Raw genomic sequence first — 20967 nt, forward strand, 5'->3', positions numbered from 1 at the left:
ATTGTGTGCACTCAAACCTGGGGTAACTGATGCTATGTGTCGTGTCCATGACGACATCCTCTCTCTCTGTCTGTCTCCCTGTGTCAGTGCTTTCCTCTCTGGTGACAGTTGACAGCTTTAACACAATGGAGCGGTGAATGGGCCTGGCTGTCAGAGACTATCGCAGCTTTCACTCCTGTCCTGTCTCCTCTCCTCTCCACTCTCCAATCCCATTTAACCTGCTTATCATCATTTAAATAGGGCTGTATCTAACACTTATTCCCTATCATGTCCTGTAATCTGACAATTACTTTCTTGATTGATCAGTTACTTATTTGGTTTATAAAATGTCCGAATATAGTGAAAACTGTTAATTCGAGTTTGGTTAATTGTCTTATTTTGCTGTCTGGCCCAAACACAGATATTCAGTTCAATATGATACAAAACAGAAAACCATAATATCTCCATTATTGAGACGCTATTATGTTATTAGTTTTTCATTACCTAATGTTAACAAAAGGTTGCACAAATTTACTTTTTGTGTAGTTATGGATCTTGTTTGTGTGTGACTGTGTGCTTTCCCGTCAATAGTGTGCTGCCCACCCTCAGTGACTTTGCAGGGTTTTGAGTGCGCAGTACAGGCAGATCTCTCCTTTGGTTATAGGTTGGATCGTTTTGTACCTTTTGAATAGCTGCTGAATCAGCGTAGCGGCAACTCAACGTACATGTTGTCATTGTGCTGCTCCACTGAGACATTATTCAGATACAAAGGGACGGGCAGTGGGCCGAGCAACAGTTTCTGTCCTTTACCCAACTGAAGCAGAGGCTGGAACAGTTCAGCCATGATATAAGTGTAGCCTACAACTCAAGGTCTTTTTACAGGTGTTTTACCTTTGACTCTTCAGTTATTACCTCATCTAGCCGACCACCAGAGCTCCCGGCTCGGTGCCAGGCTATATTTGCCGCTCTCTTAAAGGTGAGGCTAAGGACTTACTGCTGGCGAGATGGTTTTACAGACTTGGCTCCAACTCAAAACTGCTGCATGCTTCTTTAATTAGCTTAGAGGATGAGGAAAGAACATTTGAAAGTCACATGTTGGACCATCTACCAAAAATATTCTCTGTGTCTTTAAGCTTCTGTAACTGTGTGTTTAAATTATTTTATAATGCATGCAATTGCTTTAATCTACACTGACCTCTAGTGGAGATTGATTGTACTTGCCAGTGTTTATGAGAAAGTACATTTCTCAATATATTTCAATTTTGTAATTCTTCCTTTCCTAATGCAGCCTCACTTCCTATATCATTTCTGCACCTTCTGTATTTTCTGTGATGTTCCCACCTCTCTTGCAGTGTTGTGTTTGTCTTTCTCTCTTCTCCACCCTCTTCCTCATTCTCTTTCTTCTCTCCCAGTGGGCTTCTAGCCGTCCAGCACCTGCTCGCTGGCACTGTGAAATTCAAAGTCCACTCACTCTGCACTATATTCATGTTATAAATAATACATTGCTTCAGGGTTTGTTTTTGTACTTTGGCAAAATAATGTACATTTTCCAGCATTGTTATCTCAAAATCACCAAACAGCTGTGTTGCCATTTACTGTATCAGCGGTTGTTGTTTTTAAAATGTCCTTACCACCAATGTCACTGTTCCACATCTATTGTGTGTTGTCACGGGGCATAACAGCAACTCATAACAGCTCTTTTTACAAGACATGTTGTCATAGCACAAAATGAACATAAAGGAACATAATGGGCCTCATTCAGGCCGGTTGAATGGATAATTGAGGATCGAGGATTTTTTTGTAAACCTTTACAAAAGTAGATCATAGATCATAAGGGAAAAACTTATCAAAACAGCTGGTTCACAATGACATTAGTTTGTTCAGGTGTGTGTGTCCAAATCATGGAAGAAGTAATCAGATATTTTACTAAAGATGAATTAACAAGGGTGTACAAATAAAACATTCAACTTTTGAATAAAAAAAATAAAAGAAATATTGCAATATTGCAAAATCTGAAATAACTTATTTAGCAGAAAAGCTATTTTTTTCAGAATTATACAGTAGGTATTATTTTATTTTATTATTATTATTATTGGAGTAGTATGTACATACATGTTGGTTGGAGCTTATATTTTTACAATATGCACTGATAAATAGCTGCGAAGTTCAGCATAGGACACATAACGTTTTTATTTAAGTCACAGTTATTTGTTGATAATATTATAACCTGAAAATGTGAAATTCATACTAACTTCCAATACAATTTAGTGGAGTAAAAATTACATTATTTCAAGCCAAAGTTTAAAGTATCAGAAGTACAAAATTATACTTCTTCAGGTTCAGGCACAGGTACAAACTATTGTGTGTTACGCCCACAGAAGGAGGGGACTCGGCCATTATCTCCTAATGTAGCATAGTCATAACAAATACATGCTGAGCGCAGGTCCTGATCTCTCCTGTGCTGGGCATGTGGATATTTAACTCTGCGGTCATCCTGAATGGCTCTGAGGAGGGCATAGGAGGCTTATATGCTCTCATCCTCATGTCAATATTCCCACTCTCCTACTGGCTGTTTATGAGGAAAGGTGAGTGCAAGACATTATTTGTATACAGTAGCAGACTCAACAGAGAAGACAATAACACAGGTGTCTTTTTAAGTAAAAAACAAGTTAAAGGGCCCATGTCATGGCCATTTCCACTGATCATAATTCCATTGTTGAGGTATACTAAAATAGATTTATACTGTGCAATTTTCCAAACTCACATTGGTTTCGTATACAGCATCTCTGTAAAGTATGTGTATTCACCGGTATTCACTCTCTGCCCTAAACGGCTTGTTTGAGCTCCTGGCCCCCCCCCCCCCCTCCCTGTGAGCCCAGTGTGTTCTGATTAGTCAACCACCAGAGAGGCTCCGCCCATGTCTAACACAGTGTTTTTTCGGCTCTGAGCGGAGCATCAGTTTTTGCATAAGCTAACCTATGTTTGCTAGTTGTTCAGTGTAATATGCTAACCTACTATGAACAAAAGCTAGTGGTTCATATTAGGCTAGCAATAACGTGTTTACAATTGTAATCTTATACGGTAGTCTGCTACGTGTCGGTCATTCTTTTTAGCTTGCATAAAAACAATGTTTTTCCTAGCATGTCTAGCTATAGGTAGCCTTGTTGTTTAGCTTTGTAGCATACATGCTAGGAAAGCCAACTATAATGTAATTAAGTTTTGCGACTGACCGTACGGTAAATCACCCAGAGTATACTGTATATGAGTATTTCGTGTGTGAATGCAGACATTCTCGTGCTATGAAAAACATGTAAGGCCATCTGCTGACATTGTAGTTGATATATGTAAACGCTAGCAACTTCGTTAGCCCAGTTAGCACTGTGTCAATGGCTTGTTCTGTGTAATGGAAGAACGTGTTTACAATTGCAATCTTATACGGGTAGTCTGCTACGTTCTGTCATTCATTGTAGCTGGCATGAAAACAATTTTTTCGCCTAGCATGTCTACCTCTCAGTAGCGTCGTTGTTTATCTTGGTAGCATACATGCTATGAACGGTAGCTCGGTTAGGAACGCCAACTATAATGTACTGACCGTAGGGTAAATCACCCGGAGTATACTGTCTATGAGTATTTCGTGTGTGAATGCAGACATTCTCCTGCTATGAGAAACATGTATGGCCATCTGCTGACATTGTAGTTGATATATGTAAACGCTAGCAACTTCGTTAGCCCAGTTAGCACTGTTTTGAACTGAACCTGAGATTCCAACAGTATATATGCTTGGCTGGCAGAGGGTGCGTCATAGCTCTGGGCGTGGCTACTGGGTATCCAGACGTCACGATGCCCAGGAAGAACATGAGAAATCTCCAACGAGGCGTTTTGGGGAGGTCTTTTCTGTGTTAGAGTTTTACTCCCTACAGGGTGTACTTTGAGGGTTTTTGACTCTGCAGACCGTTTACATGCATAAAAACCTTCATAACACACAAGGGGACGGGTAATAACCAGAAAAGCATGACATGGGCCCTTTAAAGGTATATTAGGGTGAAGTTGCATATCCTCTTATGAATGAGTGTGTGAAACCAAGTATGTCGGAGTGTCAAAAATAACTGCCGCTGAATTTGACCTATGGCAAACAAGTTAAATCATTATGTTTTATTCGGGGCTTCAGTGTCTGATCTTCGCCCTTTGTGCCCACTAGATGTCCTAGTCTAGCCAACATAGGATTTCAAAACGCCTCCTCCTTTATTTGTTTCCAGTTCCCAGTGTATTGTATCTGTATTGATCGTCGATGTGGCTCAGCTCACGGTGTGACATGAGAAGCAAAGTTAACATGTTTGCCCAGACATCTATCGTGTTATTGATTTCAAATGTATGTTCATACGAGTCCTAACACAATGCCATAGTGTCGATTGAAATGTGGCTGAAGAGTGATTGTGTTCTTAGTGTGCGTGTGATTTTGTGTGAGAGTGTATTTGTGAGTTCCTCTCTCCGAAGCACGGTCGGTCAAGCCTCATTGAAGCACAGATCGATAGTCATGTTCTCCAATTAGCACATTCTGTAGATTAGAGAATGTAACATGCAATGATCAATACAGCAAGACACAGCCATAGAAGCTTAGTTGTCATGTAGTTTCGACCTTCCTAGCTGTGAAAAAAGTATTTTTATGTACAACAAGATAAAAATGCTCTAGGCCTGAAATCTGTCATAAATCCTTCCCTGCTGCAGTCACGATGTGTCTCCCTGAGAGGATCTGAAAAAGCTCAAATGTCAGATCCCTTTTTCGTAACATTCCCCTGAGGCCTTATGTGTGACATATTTATACAATAGAGCCACATAAATACTGAGGTATGAGTCAATGAAGCCATTCACTTCATTTAGTCATAAACCCATCAGCACAAAGTGAACAGCACTCTTCAAAGTTTAGCACGTATCAATTGGCTCGCTTTCCTTCAGTGCTCACGTCCGACGGCATATCTTACAGTATATTTAGCAGCGGAGGAATTTGGAAAAATCAATAGCAGCCAAAGGGGAAAAAGAGAAAAAGTGAGGTCATGTTTTGTTTAAAGATATTCTGAATGTCTTGTATGAATTATGAAACAACAGTTATCAGTCAATAGAGCAACCTTAGGCACTGTGTATTTAAGGTTCTGTATAAAAATCATTTTGTAGGGAATTAGGACTAAGCTTTATCGCTTACATTTTCTGAAAAAAGCAAGGTCCTCTTCATTGTTATCAATATTTTCTTTGTGCCCCTTGGCTTCAAAAACCTTCAGTACCCACCCCCTAACATTTGAAAAAGAATGTAACTTTATATTAGGGGTGAATCATAGTTTTACTTCACTCTGGTTTTACTTACTGATGAAGAATAAACTGAATCTCTAATTTATTGTTGATACGCTTCATGCTATAGATAACATGCAAAATATTCCAACATAACAGGCTAAAATAATTCACAAACCTTCACGAATTGGGAAGAACAGGAAGGCACGCCAACTGAGTTTCTTAAAACACAACCAAATACTTTAGAAGCAAAATATAAAACAAATGTGATATCAGAGCCACATCTTGCTATATTCACCAAAGTTTGAAATGCAGTTTTGTCTGAGAGGAATACATCTAGACAGCAATGTCATGTGGCACTGTGGAGGGGAACATTTTACAATAACAGCTGTTTGCTCTTAACCCTCCTGTCGTGTTCGTTTCTCTCACTTTAGTGTTCCTAGTCAAATTTGACTGGTCTGTTTTAATTGCTCTTATATTAACACACATTAATCTTCACCAAATCTCATTAACTCCCTTTTAAGCAGTAAACAATGTCTCAGACTGCTGGTTCATGAATCATTGTAGTGAATATACAAAGATTAGACCCTAAAAATATATTCGGAAATTAACATTTTGTCGATTAGTTTTAAAATGGACCTGTTTCTCTGAGCTTTTTAATTGATCATTTAGTTTTAGGCAGTCATTTCGTATTAAATTAATGTAATATTGAGTTAGTCTTGTCAACCGTGGCCCTGAAAGAGTAAATATGCACTACTTGTTTGTCTCATTTTGATGAAATTCCTCCTCTAAAGAAAGTAAGGGTAGGAGAATATTGATAGAGGGCACATCTGCAGGTCCAATTTTCTCTCCTGACAGCCAGAATTAGGTGAAAAATCCTCCAGGAGAGGAGAGATGCTGGAGGGTAATAAAGAATAGATATCTCTTCCCTTTGAGATTCGCAGATCACCACAAAGAGGGACCTGACCTTACACACTCAGGCTCTTCAGTTTGTCCTTCCTTTGTTGCTTCACGTTCTGTTCCTGTCTTATCTTACTTCTCATTACTCTCCCCTGCCACCATGTCTCAGCAACAGCCTGCCTCTTCTTCTTCTTTACCTCCACCGCTCTGTTTCTCCCCTCCAATGATAACACTTCAATAAATAAGTGTGCAGAGAAATCATTTTTAACCAACAAGTCAGGCTCAGATTTCTCTCTCTCTTTTGAGAGCGTGTGTTGAACATTCCTTTGTTTACAGTATGTCTGCAATTTGAGCGCAGCTTGAATTAAGCCAGTATACATTACTGCCATAGAGTGAGGACAAATGGCTCTGTTGTGACTTGGTGTTTGTTTGCCAAAGTACACACTATAAACGAGAAGAGTGAGATGATAAGATTAGGTTTCCCATTACCTTGCCTGAACCATGTGTGTGTTTGTGTGCTAGTATGCATCACCTGGTTTCTGTTTATGTGTCAGACTTCTCCGTAATGAGGCATGCTGCGCAGGAAATGACCATAACAGGCTTATACTTAAAGTTCTGTAACAGACAAGAGCTGTCATCTTCATGTACTTTGTTTTTAAAACCAGCAGTTCCACTTTCGGAAAGGGTGTGTAAAAACATTGATTGCTTTACAAAAGTTATTTTAAAGGTCCCATGACATGCTTTTCCGGTTATTACCCGTCCCCTTGTGTGTTATGTAGCTTTTTATGCATGTAAACCACATGTCAAACTCAAGGCCCGCGGGCCAAATCCGGCCCGTGGTAGATTTAATTTCGGCCCGCAGGATCATTTCTAATTACTATTAGATCTGGCCCGCCGGTATATTGCACGCATACCTTCACTCAATCCTGAGGATCTCCTCAGCTCAGAGCCTGACCCCAAACATTGATGAACTTGCACCCAAGATGAGATGCCAAGTATCTGGCTTAAACTAGCATCACAGAGCAGCACACTGAGTTTAAATGGATGTTTCCTTTTGCACTTTTTTTCGACAACAGGACATTTTTTCTTTGAGGTAAATTGTTTTTTTGAAGCTGTTGTTGGCCTGTGGAAAAATGTAATCATAAGAAATGACTCCGGAAAAGCTGCAGATAGAGCCATAAGAAATGAATGCAACTGATTATTTAATGTTTAAGGTTGTTTTTATAGGCATATAGGCTTTGTTAGTTCCAGGTTTAATATGTGCAATAAGTTCATTTCAATAAGTTTTGCAATAAACATTGAACCAGTCCGGCCCTCGACTAGTACCGATTTTTTAATTTTGTCCCACTGTGTATTTGAGTTTGACACCCCTGATGTAAACGGTCTGCAAAGTCACAAACCCTCAAAGTACACCCTGTAGCGAGTAAAACTCGAACACAGAAAAGATGTGTCTGTGCTGCTCCAGAACGCCTCGTTGGAGATTTTTCTTTTTCCATTTTCTTCTTCCTGGTCTAAGTGACGTAACGACGACCAAATGGACCAATCCGTGGAGCTCCTCACACACACACACTCACTTAGCCTTATCTTTTCTCAGGCTTTGAGTGTGTGGCGAACTGTGTGGCGAACAGCCTGGCTGTGAGTGTATGTGTGTGCTCAGGTTGAGTTCCGCGATGTCTCGCTGTCTCGCAGTTCCCACGCAGCAACCAGGAAACGACCCCAGTAATACAGCTCACACTGTCCGCTCCTCGATCCTCAAAAGGCGGAGCAGCGAGCCCCGCAACGTCCCGCCAACACGGCACCCAGACCCCACGCAGCATTCTCATCTGTTTGTCATTACTGGTGTCCTTTTCTGGTTGCTAACGCCATTGTAACACATAATCACTGATGTTCCGCTGTAACGGTGGTGGACTCATAAGAACAGAGTGGGCAAGCTGACCAATCAGAGCACAGTGGGCTCACAGGGAGGGGGGGGCAGGAGCTCCAACAAGCCGTTTAGGACAGAGAGTGAATACACATACTATACAGAGATGCTGTATGAGAAACCAATGTGAACATTGAACAATGTAAATATATTCTAGTAGACCTCAACAATGGAATTATGATCAGTGGAAATGGCCATGTCATGGGACCTTTAAGGTTTTTCTGGGAAAAAGTGTCTTTTTTTTCCCACCCTGGCAAACCGTATCTGAACAATTCACTTTCTTCTGCATTTTAATAGAAAGCAGAACTTGTGAAGAATATGAATCATAAAGTATAACACCTATATATATATATACAATACAAGTTGATTTACTGCTCACGCACTCTTCTTGAATATGTATGATACCAAAAACAAACTAGGTCTTTATTCTTATCCAGCAGATGTCTTAAATGACCTTATCGTTTCCTAATAATGCATGATGTTGGTCAGCACTTTGTTAGGGACTAAACATTTTACACTAACCTTACATTGTGGGACCCTTTTGTGACCACTATGTGTTAAAAAGACTCAGACAACAGTACAGAAAGACAAACTTGATCAATTGTAAAGGGTGTTGTATGTAATTGTAAACAGACTAGAGAGTTCAATCGTTAAGACCCTCAGGCTCAATAGCACTGCAGCTACTGTATGTATCTAAAATATGTTGCATTTCAACCCAAAAATACTTTTCCAATTGAACCCTGATAGAAACACATTTCAGTAGATCATGCAGTGCATTTACCAGCAGGCATAAGGACTGCAAAACAGTTATCCATACAATGTAAACACACACTTGGGATGGGAATTGAATTCAGATAAACATAAATATATTTTCTTTCCATAAGTGAAATATGGCTTTTCACCTTTTTTTTCTAGTTACCAAGGAAACCACATTGGACAAATCAATGAGAGGGAGGGCATACCTAAACTCCCTCACCCCCCAAACAATCCCTGTCTCACTTCGAGTGTGAGTCTGGCTCTCTCTCTCTCTCTCTCTCTCTCTCTCTCTCTCTCTCTCTCTCTCTCTCTCTCTCTCTCTCTCTCTCTCTCTCTCTCTCTCTCTCTCTATCTCTATCTCTATCTCTATCTCTATCTCTATCTCTATCTCTATCTCTATCTCTATCTCTATCTCTATCTCTATCTCTATCTCTATCTCTATCTCTATCTCTATCTCTATCTCTCTATCTCTATCTCTATCTCTCTCTCTCTCATTTTCTATGCCATCTCCCACTCATCCTCTCCCCCCCTTGTTATCTGCTGCCTCTCCCTCACTCACTCTCTCTTCCCCCTCACAACACTCTCTTCCTTACAACCACTGCCAAAGGACCAGCAGGCGCAGCACATCCCAAGTTTCCATTACTCAACGGAGGCATGCAAGAAGGAAAGAAGAAAGAGTAGAGGAGAAAAACTTAAACTTTAGTCCAGGTGTGGTGGCAATCTGTGGCCTCACTCTTTATTCCACTTTCCATTATAGTCTCAAGTTAGAATACTTGATTGGATTGAAGTGGATAAAAGTAAGCGGAACCGGACTCTTAGCTGAACTGAAGTTGAACGCTGCTCAAGTTGGGTGGAGTTGGACCGGTGGTCGTGTCGCTGGTGGGACTCGACCCGGGCTGAACCGACCTGGCTCGGCGGCGCAGTGCTGGGCGATGACAGACGGTAACCAAAGATGTTGAGTCTGGATGGCTTGGAGGTGATCGCTTTACTGGTGGTCATGGGTCTCTTCATCAAAGTCCTGGAGCAGTTTGGGATGTTCGAGCCTGTCGGAGGGGAAGGTAATGGGCTTTCTCAGAGATTTGTGGGTTTAATAACGGGACGATAATGGTAGAGTAAAGACTGAGATTTTAAGGATGTGGGTGTAGGAGTGTGTGCATTAACAGATATCCTGTTTTAGGGTTTGGGTTACCAGTGCAACTGTGGGCCACACAACTCTCCCTCTTTCCCTCTTTCCCTCACTCACACACACACACACACACACACACACACACACACACACACACACACACACACACACACACACACACACACACACACACACACACACACACACACACACACACACACACACACACACACACACACACACACACACACACACACACACAGTAACTTTAGCTGTGTGTGAGGCCTTCCTCTGCCCCTGGGGTGTGTACTTTTACCCTTTAATCGATAACACTATGGACAGAGTGGGTCTGAGTGCTGTAGAGGAACTTGTCTGGCTGAGGGAATGTCAGCCTCACGCTCAGTGCTCTCATTAGCCTATAGCCTTTAGTATGGAGCTGTATCAAGAGAGAAAATATGGCTCCTTTGCTGCGGATCATAGATCAAAATGTTTTGTGGTGAAGTTAGCTTAATGTGATTTGACAAACATAATTCAGTTAAAAAGTGTGTCACTTAACAATATTTTCACCATTAGAGCTATGAACAAGGGAGGGACCCCCTCATTGATTTGTGGTGAATCAGCAGGAGAAGCATATACTCAATTAGAAGGTCTATTCACAGATGTTTAATTATAGCTTGGTACAACTTAGCTTACAACATCTCAAATAGCAAATGCCTGTAAATGAAGGGTTGACTGAAAAAGGTCCTTGTCCCGACCTGGCTCACCCCCAGGATCCCTCACCACCCACCAGGGCCTTTTTGGCCTGTCTTATCTGGATGACCCATGCTTTGTCCCATCTAAATCTAATCTACTTTACCTTGTTCACACTTGCTTATCTCAGCTCTCTTTAGTGACAACAGGGAAGATAGGATTCTTATCTCCATTGTTACTTTTTGTTTTATTCACTTTACTGCGAGAGTGCTCTGTGCACTTTGGGCATCTAGTTACAGCAGCAGTCTGACAGGAACCTGAGTTTTCTTCTCATTTCCTCTAAAAAAAAAACACTTCATAGATTAAGAATTTTCTCAAGCAAATTCTTACGGATGCTACACTATTTGAGACAATCTCCATCCCTGGCGCACATGCTGGACTGCACCCAGTAGTCAAGGTGGGCCAAAAGCCCTGTCATCTCAAAAAAGTTCCCCTTGGAAAAATATCAACTATGCTCTGCGTGCACATGCATGCACACACAAACAAACACACACAAATACAGGATGCATCATGTGTACCCCCATTACACTGTAAGCATCAGTCTTCACTACATTGTGATCGTTCTTTATGGGAAAAGGGGGATGTAACAAGCGTGTGTGTATGCGTGCCAACTCTCTTATAAGTACTTAAGCTAATGAATTTTGTCTTTATTGGAGGAATTTGGTAGAAATGGCAGAACCACTGTATTACTCAGACTATCTGCAGAATCATGCACTCACCAATGCACACTATAAACAGTATTAGGGCACGTGATATACACTTGATATACACATGCCTACATGGGTACGTGAGTTATGTTGAAAAGTGGCTAATCTCAGCACAAACACACACACACACATATCAACATATACTTTGTTTACCTACAGTATAAAGAAATATATATTTTAGGTCCGGTAGTGGCTCAGTCAGTAGGGGCTTGGACTCTGAGCCGTAGGGTCGCCGGTTCAAGTCCCCGACCAGACCTAAATATGGAGTGTGGACTTCTACTTGGAGAGGTCCCAGTTCACCTCCTGCCCTGCCGTGGTGCCCTTGAGCAAGGCACCGGACATCCCCCTTCCCCCCTCACTCCCATTGCTCCCGGGCGCTGTACAATAGCTGCCCATTGCTCCTAGTACTAGACTCCTGGTACTGGATGGGTTAAATGCAGAGAACACATTTCACTGTGTGTACTGTGTGCTCTGCATGTGTGACCATGAAAGAGGGTTTCATCCCTCCCAATTCTATTCTATTCAAATTAATGAACCACCCCCTGCTAGAGTGGCTTTGAGAGAATCACTGCTGTGGAAAAAATAAAAGAGGAAGGAAAAAGAAAGAGCTGCTCTGGAGGTTTACAAGGCTCTGATGGATTTAAAGCTAATGGCTAATGGCTGGAGTGTGTTTGTAAGAGGTTTATGAGGTGGAAATTGAAGAATTTTACAATGGGGTGTGCAGACAAGAGCTGGGTGGAAGTGGGCCTGAGAAAACATTTTTGAACAACACAGAAGTTCTTCCTCTACATTTCACCTGCTTTAAAAACATTCACTTGTTAGAATGTGTTGCTATCGAGAGAGGAGCTGTTAGCTTAACTGCCTGTGCTGCAGTTAGCTGTGGTACTCCTGGTCACTTGAGTGAAAGTTTTGGCATCCTACCATATTCACCACAGCCTCTATCATCCTTTGATTTACAATAAATTGCTGGGACATGTTCCAGTGCTGCTTCATCACTTCGGAAAGGCCTTTAATATTTTGTCTTTCCTTGTCGTATATCAACTTAAGGAATGTCAGCCATAACAATAATAATAATAATAATAAATGATATTTATATAGCGCCTTTCAAGGGACCCAAGGTCGCTGTACATGGTGGACAAACAAAACAAACAGACAATCAAAGGGAAAACAAAAAATAAAGGAAGCCGGGGGACCAAGAAAGGGCTAGGGCCCGAAGGCCAGGGTGAACAGGTGTGTTTTTAATGATGATTTGAAGATGTCCAGGGAGGCAGCATTACGGATCTCGGCAGGAAGTGCATTCCAGAGGGTGGGGGCCGCAACACTGAACGCCCTGTCACCAACAGTTCGGAGGCGAGAGCGGGGGATGGAGAGCAGGACCGTGTCTGAGGACCGCAGACTCCGAGAAGGGGTGTAGGGATGGAGGAGGTCCGATAAGTACTGGGGGGCGAGGGTATGGAGGGTCTTGTACGTGAGGAGGAGTGTTTTGTACTGAATCCGGGACTTGACCGGCAGCCAGTGTAGGTGGATGAGGGTGGGGGTGATATGTTGCCATGGCTTGGTGCGTGTGAGAAGCCTGGCGGCAGAGTTCTGGACGTATTGGAGCTTATCTTGGGTTTTGCTGGGAACCCCGGACAGGACTCCATTGCAGTAGTCCAGACGGGATGTGATGAAGGCGTGTACAAGTGTTTCTGCCACAGAGTCAGAGAGTGAAGGCCGGATTCTGGCAATGTTTTTGAGATGGTAGAAGGCGGATTTGGTAACAGATTTGATGTGCGCCTGGAAAGAGAGGGTGGTGTCCAGGATGACTCCCAGGTTGCGGACTTCAGTGGACGGGGAGATGGAGCAGCCGTCAATGGAGAGAAGCAGGTCTCCAACCTTCTGGAGCTGCGCCTTGGGAGCCACAATCATGAGCTCTGTTTTATTGCTGTTGATTTTGAGCAGGTTTGATGACATCCAGTTTTTTATGTCCTGTAGGCAGTTGACAAGGGATTGAGGGGGGAGCTGAGTGGACGGTTTGGTGCAGAGATAGAGCTGTGTGTCATCAGCATAAGAGTGAAAGCTGAGACCATGTTGGCGGATGATTTGACCAAGTGGGAGCATGTAGATGGTGAATAGGAGGGGTCCAAGCACAGAGCCTTGAGGTACACCTTGGTTGACTGGGGCCGGAGGGGAGCTGCAGTCACTGATGGTGACAAAGTGTTTACTGTTAGAGAGGTAGGACTCGAACCAGGCAAGAGCTGTGTCACTGAGGCCAAGGTAGTCAGACAGGCGGCTGAGGAGGATGGTATGGGATATGGTATCGAAGGCTGCAGAGAGGTCCAGGAGGATGAGAATGCTGATGAGGCCAGAATCAGATGCGATGAGGAGGTCGTTTGTGATTTTAATGACATGTGCCAAACCAGCCTGCTGACTCTTAACAGAGATGTTCTTCATTCATCAGGTCTCTGGAAATTTGATTATTTGGTTTTCAGTCCTGCAGAGTACTTAAGAACAAATCCATGGATATCATTTTGTGAAGGGATTCTTTAATGATGATATTTTAACGTGTGTTAAAGTTTAAAAAATGAAACAATATATATTTGACCTTACATTGCAGTTATTACTCTACCATTGAGTGTAGCACAATACGATAATGGATTGATTGATAATTATATGTATTTGGACGAATCCTGGTTCTTCTCTTGAATTCATTGTAGTTTGTAAAAAAACAAATTGAGTATCGGGGTGCACATTTTTGTCTCTCTCTCTCTCTCTGTCTTTTATTCTTCATTTTTTTGCTAAACAATAAGGCTCAGCAAATATTTTTCCTGCTTAAGAGGTTATTTGGCTATGCTCAGCAGTGTGTGTGTGTGTGTGAATGATAGGGCTAAGTGAGGGTAAATGGCTAAGCGGTCAGCAGAGGACGCTAATGGAGGATGCAGTTTGTGTGTGTGTGGTTGTATGTTTGCACACCATTTAGAGTCTGACATTATAACTCTCACATCTGATGATAGTCTGTCAGTCTCTTAAAGTAATCACTCAAAATAAATAATTAATGTCATCCTGACCTCATGTTTTGTACACTCATTAATTGCTTGAGGTTATTAAATACCACTCTAAGAGGTCAGGTTTCACTCTGTTGGGGAAAGATGAAGCAAAGGCAGGCACGTAGAGACTGTTGCTTCTGTCAGCGGATTGGACAACAAGCATCCTGGTTGTGGCAAACCTTATAAACAGTAATGAAACTGTAGTGAGTGTGGAGGAGAGTGTCCTTGTTGTCCTTGTCTAAGGCTCTTTCACTCCCTGCCCCTCTGATAGCCAGCTAGAAGATGAGCGCCTCGGAGCAAGGAGGATCAGAGAAGATATTAAATACACAACGCTCGCTATCCCCCCTACGCCATTACTCTCTCAATTTCTATTTGCCTCCCTCTCCCCACTCTACTGTTGCTGTTTGTGTTCTTGTTTTCTCCGACTCTCCTTATTTGATTATAGTTGTAGGTGCTGTATGTGTGTGTGTGAACTACACACTGTGTTTATATTACAGATGCTCTGTGGTTAAAAGAACATAACTTATTGTTGTGCTTTCCTTCTGACATATGCCTGCAGAAAGATGACAACAATGAGAACTAGAGAATGCAATTCCTGAAGAAATTGCTAGTGGGAATGCTTTATGCTGAAAAGCTGACGCTGAACTGCTATGCTGAAATGTAATGTGTAAGAAGAAAGTGAAGAATTTAGATTGAAATGATACATGAACACTGGGGGCTTGAATGTGTGATAAGAGAATTAAAGAAAGTAAAAAGGCTTGGAAAAGCAGCAGAATATTTGAACTGCAAACTTTTTAACTAACTTGATGGCGAATGATCTGTCGCCATGGCAACGACATTTGACACCCCATAATATGCTTAGATGTGTTGATGGCTGCATCGTTACCAAACATGTGAAGTTTTGGGCCGTTTGGAGCATTTTCACGGAAGTTATGAGAAAACTGTGTTTCATAGCGAGCATTGTGTTGCCAAGGCAACAGCATTTGAAGAAATCTTAAAACTGTCAAATAGATGTCTTCACGGCTGGACTATTAGCACACATGTGAAGTTTGAGCACTTTTTGACAATTTTCATAGGAGATAAAGCAATATCGTGTTTTACGGCAAGGGATGCGTTGCCATGGCAACAGCTTTTGAGGAAAACTCACTAATGGCACATAGACATGTTGAGGGCTGGACCATTAACTGTCATCTGAAGTCTGGTGGTGTTTTGACCATTTTCATATGAGTAACGACAACATCGTGTTTTTTGGCGAGGGATGCGTTTCCATGGAAACGGCATATGGTGAGATCTCAGATTTGTCGTAGAGCTGTTGAGGCATGGACCGGTGATATACAAGTGAAGATTTTGAAAGACTTGCATCAACACAGCTTAGCCTTGTGTTGAGCCTTGAGAAAAAGCTATTTTAAATAACTACAGAAAATATTCTGTCATAGCTTAAGTTGGATCAAGCAGCATTAATCTCAAGTAATGACCTGCCCTTCGGGAAGAATCATTAATACGGACAGTAAATGTTTGTAATTTCCTAGCAAATAGTCTCATGTATCGGCTTGAACAAAAGTAACCTTAGGATTGTTCTTTGGCACAAAAATAAAGTAGCATTCGGCCAATAAGAACGGACACTGCTAAACATCATTGAACAATGAAACAGTACAACAACAAGAAAAACACATGATTTCTGAAGTTTCACTTTTTATGGTTGTTGGTGATGAAGATTTTCTCTCTATCTTTTCCTTTATGTCTGCTTTTTTTTCTCTTTAGCTGTGTATGCTATGTTTTTTTGCAGTTTGCAGAGGTTGGGGGATGAGTTTATCCTTATTTATTTATAACTTAAGGAATGAAGGCCTTGCTTTATCTGTTCACAAAAGGTGATTGACTCATTGATAAACATTAGAATGCTCAATATTTTTAAGGGGTCAGTGTTCAAAATGTAACATCAAGTAAATGAGTAGACTGAAATGTGGTTTTTCCATCTCTAAGTGAGTCCTAAACAAAAAAAAAAAAAAAACTTTATCTACCCACATTTTTACTCACTAGCGTTCCCAGTCCCTAGAAAGTACACACTCTCAATGACACACGCGCAGTATTTATCAAGGTTACATAAGCCTTGCAGCTGGATTCACCCTTTCAAAACGTTTATGTTTGTGCAGACATGCTATTGATTCAACTGTCATTTCATCTTCATTCATGGCTGGATCCCAATAAACATTTAGATAACTTTCCTGTTTGCTGCTGCTGGCTGAGTTCAATGTTTTTCTGCCTTTTGTTCAACATTGCAAAGTCTTGTTTGTCTAAAAGTCTGGTTGGTTGCTCTGTTGCTTTGACAGTAATCTCCCTTAAAGATTTGTCTTAATGGCCTTTTTAGAGACAGATCTTTCAACAGCTGAAACCTTACCTTTAGAGAGCACTGAGCAGAGATTCAAACCCTTTTAGCTGCCACAAAGTTTTTTTCTGTAATATCGACCCATTCAGGATGTTTACCTGATTTGGCTCCTGGCAGGAAACAGCAGAGTAGAGTGTTTATGATTTGATGGAAATACATTAAGAGCACTGGTGTGAGTGATGCAAACCCAATGTCATCGCCCTACACTATTTAAAAACACAGCATGTATTTTAAAGAAGCATTGATGCAGCTGTGTGCCAGAAAAAAGGCATCAAAGTACAAAAGCTTTAATGATGTTTGCTCTGCTTAAGGATCTGACACATTGTCATTATACCATACATGAGTGTTACTACCCCTAGTGTTATGTGAATGTTTGTGTGAGTGTGTTGGAAATTGTTAATGGCTTGTGATCTTTCTTTACCCTCCCACTGTTTGTCTGGTCTCTGGAGTAGAATTTAAATGAGGGACAATAACAAAGAGACGGAGAGAATAGCTAGAGGGGAGCAGCATTCATGAATACAGGGGTTGCAAGTCGAATAGTCCAAAAATAAGCTCCTAACGTCTAACCCTGTCGTCTATTCCTTGACCTCTGTGTGAAATGTCACGGGGTTAAGGGATAGTCGATAGGAGAATTCAAAAGGACTTAGGAGAAGAGACTGCAGTACGTTAGAGAATCCGACTGCACTTTCACTATCCGACGTCATATCCATGAGGCAGCTGACATCAACATACCTACAGGCAGGCTGCTTGCATAATTAACAACACCAGAAGTCCTATAAAAAAAGGTAACTGCTGTTCTGGAAGTCGTTCAAGATACCTGAAATACTCTTTTAACCATCTGGATGAAAAATTCAAGATATGTTTGTTGCAAGTAAAAAGATCACTGGGTTCTTTAATTTTGTTGAAATTGTTTTATGCTGAGCTCTGTGGCCCAAATAATATGGTTATAAATGGGTTGTAAAAATAGAATGGTTATACATGAGAGGCAGGACTTGGGGCTGACTAACAGTCAGTGATGTTCATCCTCAATTCATTTTTGTTCAGTTTTGATCAGAATAGTTTTTCAGTGCAAGATAAAGCTTGACATTAATTGCAGAATTGTAACTTTCACCTCACGATCCAATACTGATACAAAAATACAGAAATACACAATTCCTGTGTGACTTTACAGTGAACTGAAAATGATAAGATGAATACATGCACCATGTCGGCATTGCATTCATGTGCATATGTGTGTATTTTTTTTTAAAGAAACAAATGATGAAAATAACTAGACAGCAATCAGTAATCTCTGCTTTACTTTTATTACAGATCATTTAGGGATATGACAGTCATATAATCTGCCGTTTGAACATTTGAAGAAAAGTGAAATATTTGATGTTGTTTCCATACGTCACAGTGTTTTTTGATTAATTACAGGAAAAACAAAGCAGAAAAAGTAAGATTTTTTTTGCATTTATCATCAGCATTGTTATTAGCAATGGTAGAACTTGTTGATCCTCACGATGTCCCAGCGGGACATGCCCTTCCTCTGGCCGATCTGGACGTTGGGGTTTGGGATGGGGGTGATGGAGTCCCTTCCCCGCTGGATGGAGAAGGCTGTTTTTCCATAGTGCATGATGGAGGTGTAGTCGTAGGGGGTGTTCAGGTTGTTGGTGTCCTGCCTTTTGAAGTAGTAGGCGTTCTGCGGGTTGATGTTCTGCCAGTTGATCCTGACGTATGAGTCGCGGTCGCTCCTGGTCTGTTCGTGATGGAAGCCCAGAGCGTGGTTGATCTCGTGCTGGATGATGCCGTGGTTGACGCAGCCCCGCCTGTTGAGAGAGAGCACCTGTCTGCCTCCTGTTCTGCCCAGATTGGAGTAACATCCGCCCTTGTTCTCAATGCTGATGTAGTCGTACTGGTTCTGACGGGGGACGAAGCGGAGGCAGGTCTTGCTGTGGAAGGCATTCATAGCGTTGGTGATCTTCTGTCTCTCCAAGCTGGTGAATTGACTGCTCGTGGTGAAGGGGATCGTCACCAAGCCGTTGGAGCCTTTCTTCCACAGGCAGCTCTGGGACCAGCACTTCATGGCGGTTCTGGTTTTGGGAGCCAGCAGGTCGCCTTCCAGCAGGATCTCATCTGTGTCGTTGTTGGTGGTCAAAATCATGGTGGTGATGTCGACAGTGTCCTCTTCGTCTACTTCTTCTTCTTCTTCGATTCCTTCCTCCTGGAGAGGAAGTGCCTGAGAGAGGCCGAGCAGGAGCAGCAGCAGCAGGCTGGCAGAGGGAGTCATCTTCAGGGTCGGTCTGGAGGCTGTGGAGCTGCTGTGGAGAGACTCCTTGAAGCTTGATGTTTGACTCAGTTCAGTCCAGGGACTTTATACTCTCCTCTACAGGTGTGTCTGCAGGAGGATTATGGGTTGGGGTCTACACTGCTAGGCCTGAACAAACCTCTGAAGGGAGGACTCCACAGACAAACCTGCTTTTTAAACATGTTTGTTATTTCTCGTCATTAGATGGATAGCCTCAGCTTTATGTTGGATTTATTTAAGGAGACACTTTTCATGTTCCTCAGACAACAAGACCTCACATTAGAACGTCTTTGCCAAACTAACCTTAAAAAGGGTAATGTAAGTTTAAAACTTGCAAGTGAGATTTTTTTTTCAAACATTTTTATTGATTGTATTATTTCAAAATAGTTTTTTTATACTAATAGACATACACTATTTGGACAGGAACAGATCATTTATGCCAAACAAATACAAACAGCATCTGAATATTTGGAGACTGATCTGTCACTGGGTCGACACTTTATATACAGTAAGGGTCATTACCAAGTGAAATAAAAAAACACACAGACATCTTTAACTACTAAAATCAAGATAATTCCCTTTTTACATTTGTGGCAGAAGTTGATGTCATGTGAGCAGAGGTTAAGAATTATAGTAAAAGGAAGCTCATAAGCTCAAAACGTCAGCTCTTGGCTTATGTTTGCCATGTCTGCAATCGTAGTTTAGCATGCAAGTATGCTAACGTTTTTTTTCAATGAGTAATACACATACAGTACAGCTGAGCGAGGCCAATAGGAATGTCATTCGTTTTCGAGGTCTTTGGGAAAAGATCAAAGTATAGGACCAATCAAAATGTTGGCCTGATGAATGAGCTTTAGGAAAAGTCTGATATCAACGCAAGTGATTAAAATGTATTGTTAGGGGTCATGAATGTGTGCACCAAATGTCATGGAAATACATTCAACTAGTTGTTAAGAAACCATAGATGTCAACCTCATGTCGACCTTAAAGTAAATGTCTAGGTATCAAAAAAGTTGGTAGGAATACCTATCTTGGGCTCAGGAGAACTGTTGCAAATATTATGGCAATTAATCCATGTTTAAAATAATTGTTCAGTCTGGTCCGAAACACATGATAAAACGTTATCACGTTTTTGACCCGTTACTAGTTGTTATCAGTTTCGTTGTGTTGCTACAGAAGAGGCAAATTGGGAAGACTGCAGCTACTGCAGGTTGCTAAAATAAAAGTGAAACTTAACAATCACTGTTTTAAGCACCTGGTTAACATTGTGAATTTAAACAGAATAACGTGTCTAAGGTTTTTGCAGCAAAAACGACTTGGTTAGGTTAAGAAAAGGATCATGGCTTGGGTTACATTGGTATGTTTTTTTACGTATTACGTGACTTATAATAAGTCAATGTATTCAGTTATGTCTTCACACATGACACTGACAGCTGTCTCCTGGGTAAAATGTATGTCTTATTTGACCCGTCCATACATCCATACATCCACCCATTAACCACCCATATATCCCCCCCCCCACACCCTTTGTCTGCATGGACTTGTTGCTCCTTTCACCACATTATCTTACCTCATTTCCTCCTTTGCTACGTCATTATTAGACCACTATAGATCCACATCGTATTGTATTTGTATCGGTGGGCAAACATGTGAATAAATAACAAAGGCCTTCTGAACCTACTAGAAGGTGCAGCAGACCCTTTCTAACCCATAAACACGTCACCAGCGGACATCATAAATGTGCGTCTGCTGCTGTGGGGAAACTATGGAAACTACAGTTTTCTATACAGCGGACTACAACATGGATGTTTAATAAGAACGAGGGACTACTGTAAACTCATCTAGAGAC

The 20967-nt window shown here is 41.6% G+C and overlaps 2 protein-coding genes across 7 annotated transcripts in view; one reads left to right on the forward strand and one right to left on the reverse strand.

Moving 5' to 3' along the window:
- The window catches only part of LOC117499387 (Kv channel-interacting protein 2), a 93562-nt gene that overhangs the window by 54484 nt on the left and 18111 nt on the right, over window positions 1-20967 (forward strand). For 2 of the 6 annotated variants that reach the window (XM_034151733.1, XM_034151737.1), the window contains exon 1: window positions 2424-2564. The exons of 3 other annotated variants lie outside the window; for them this stretch is intronic. In XM_034151733.1, coding sequence (XP_034007624.1) covers window positions 2447-2564 — 118 coding nt within the window. In that variant the 5' untranslated portion in view covers window positions 2424-2446. Of the gene's footprint in view, window positions 1-2423; window positions 2565-9571; window positions 9895-20967 lie in introns of those variants that run through there. One more of the 6 variants, XM_034151734.1, reaches the window with a different exon arrangement.
- On the reverse strand, window positions 18303-19173 carry LOC117499386 (high choriolytic enzyme 1-like). The gene has a single exon (XM_034151732.1). It carries the CDS (start codon window positions 19098-19100, stop codon window positions 18303-18305), a length of 798 nt encoding a protein of 265 aa, XP_034007623.1. The 5' UTR covers window positions 19101-19173.

Source organism: Trematomus bernacchii, unplaced genomic scaffold (assembly GCF_902827165.1).
Source record: "Trematomus bernacchii unplaced genomic scaffold, fTreBer1.1, whole genome shotgun sequence".
Lineage (NCBI taxonomy): Eukaryota > Metazoa > Chordata > Actinopteri > Perciformes > Nototheniidae > Trematomus > Trematomus bernacchii.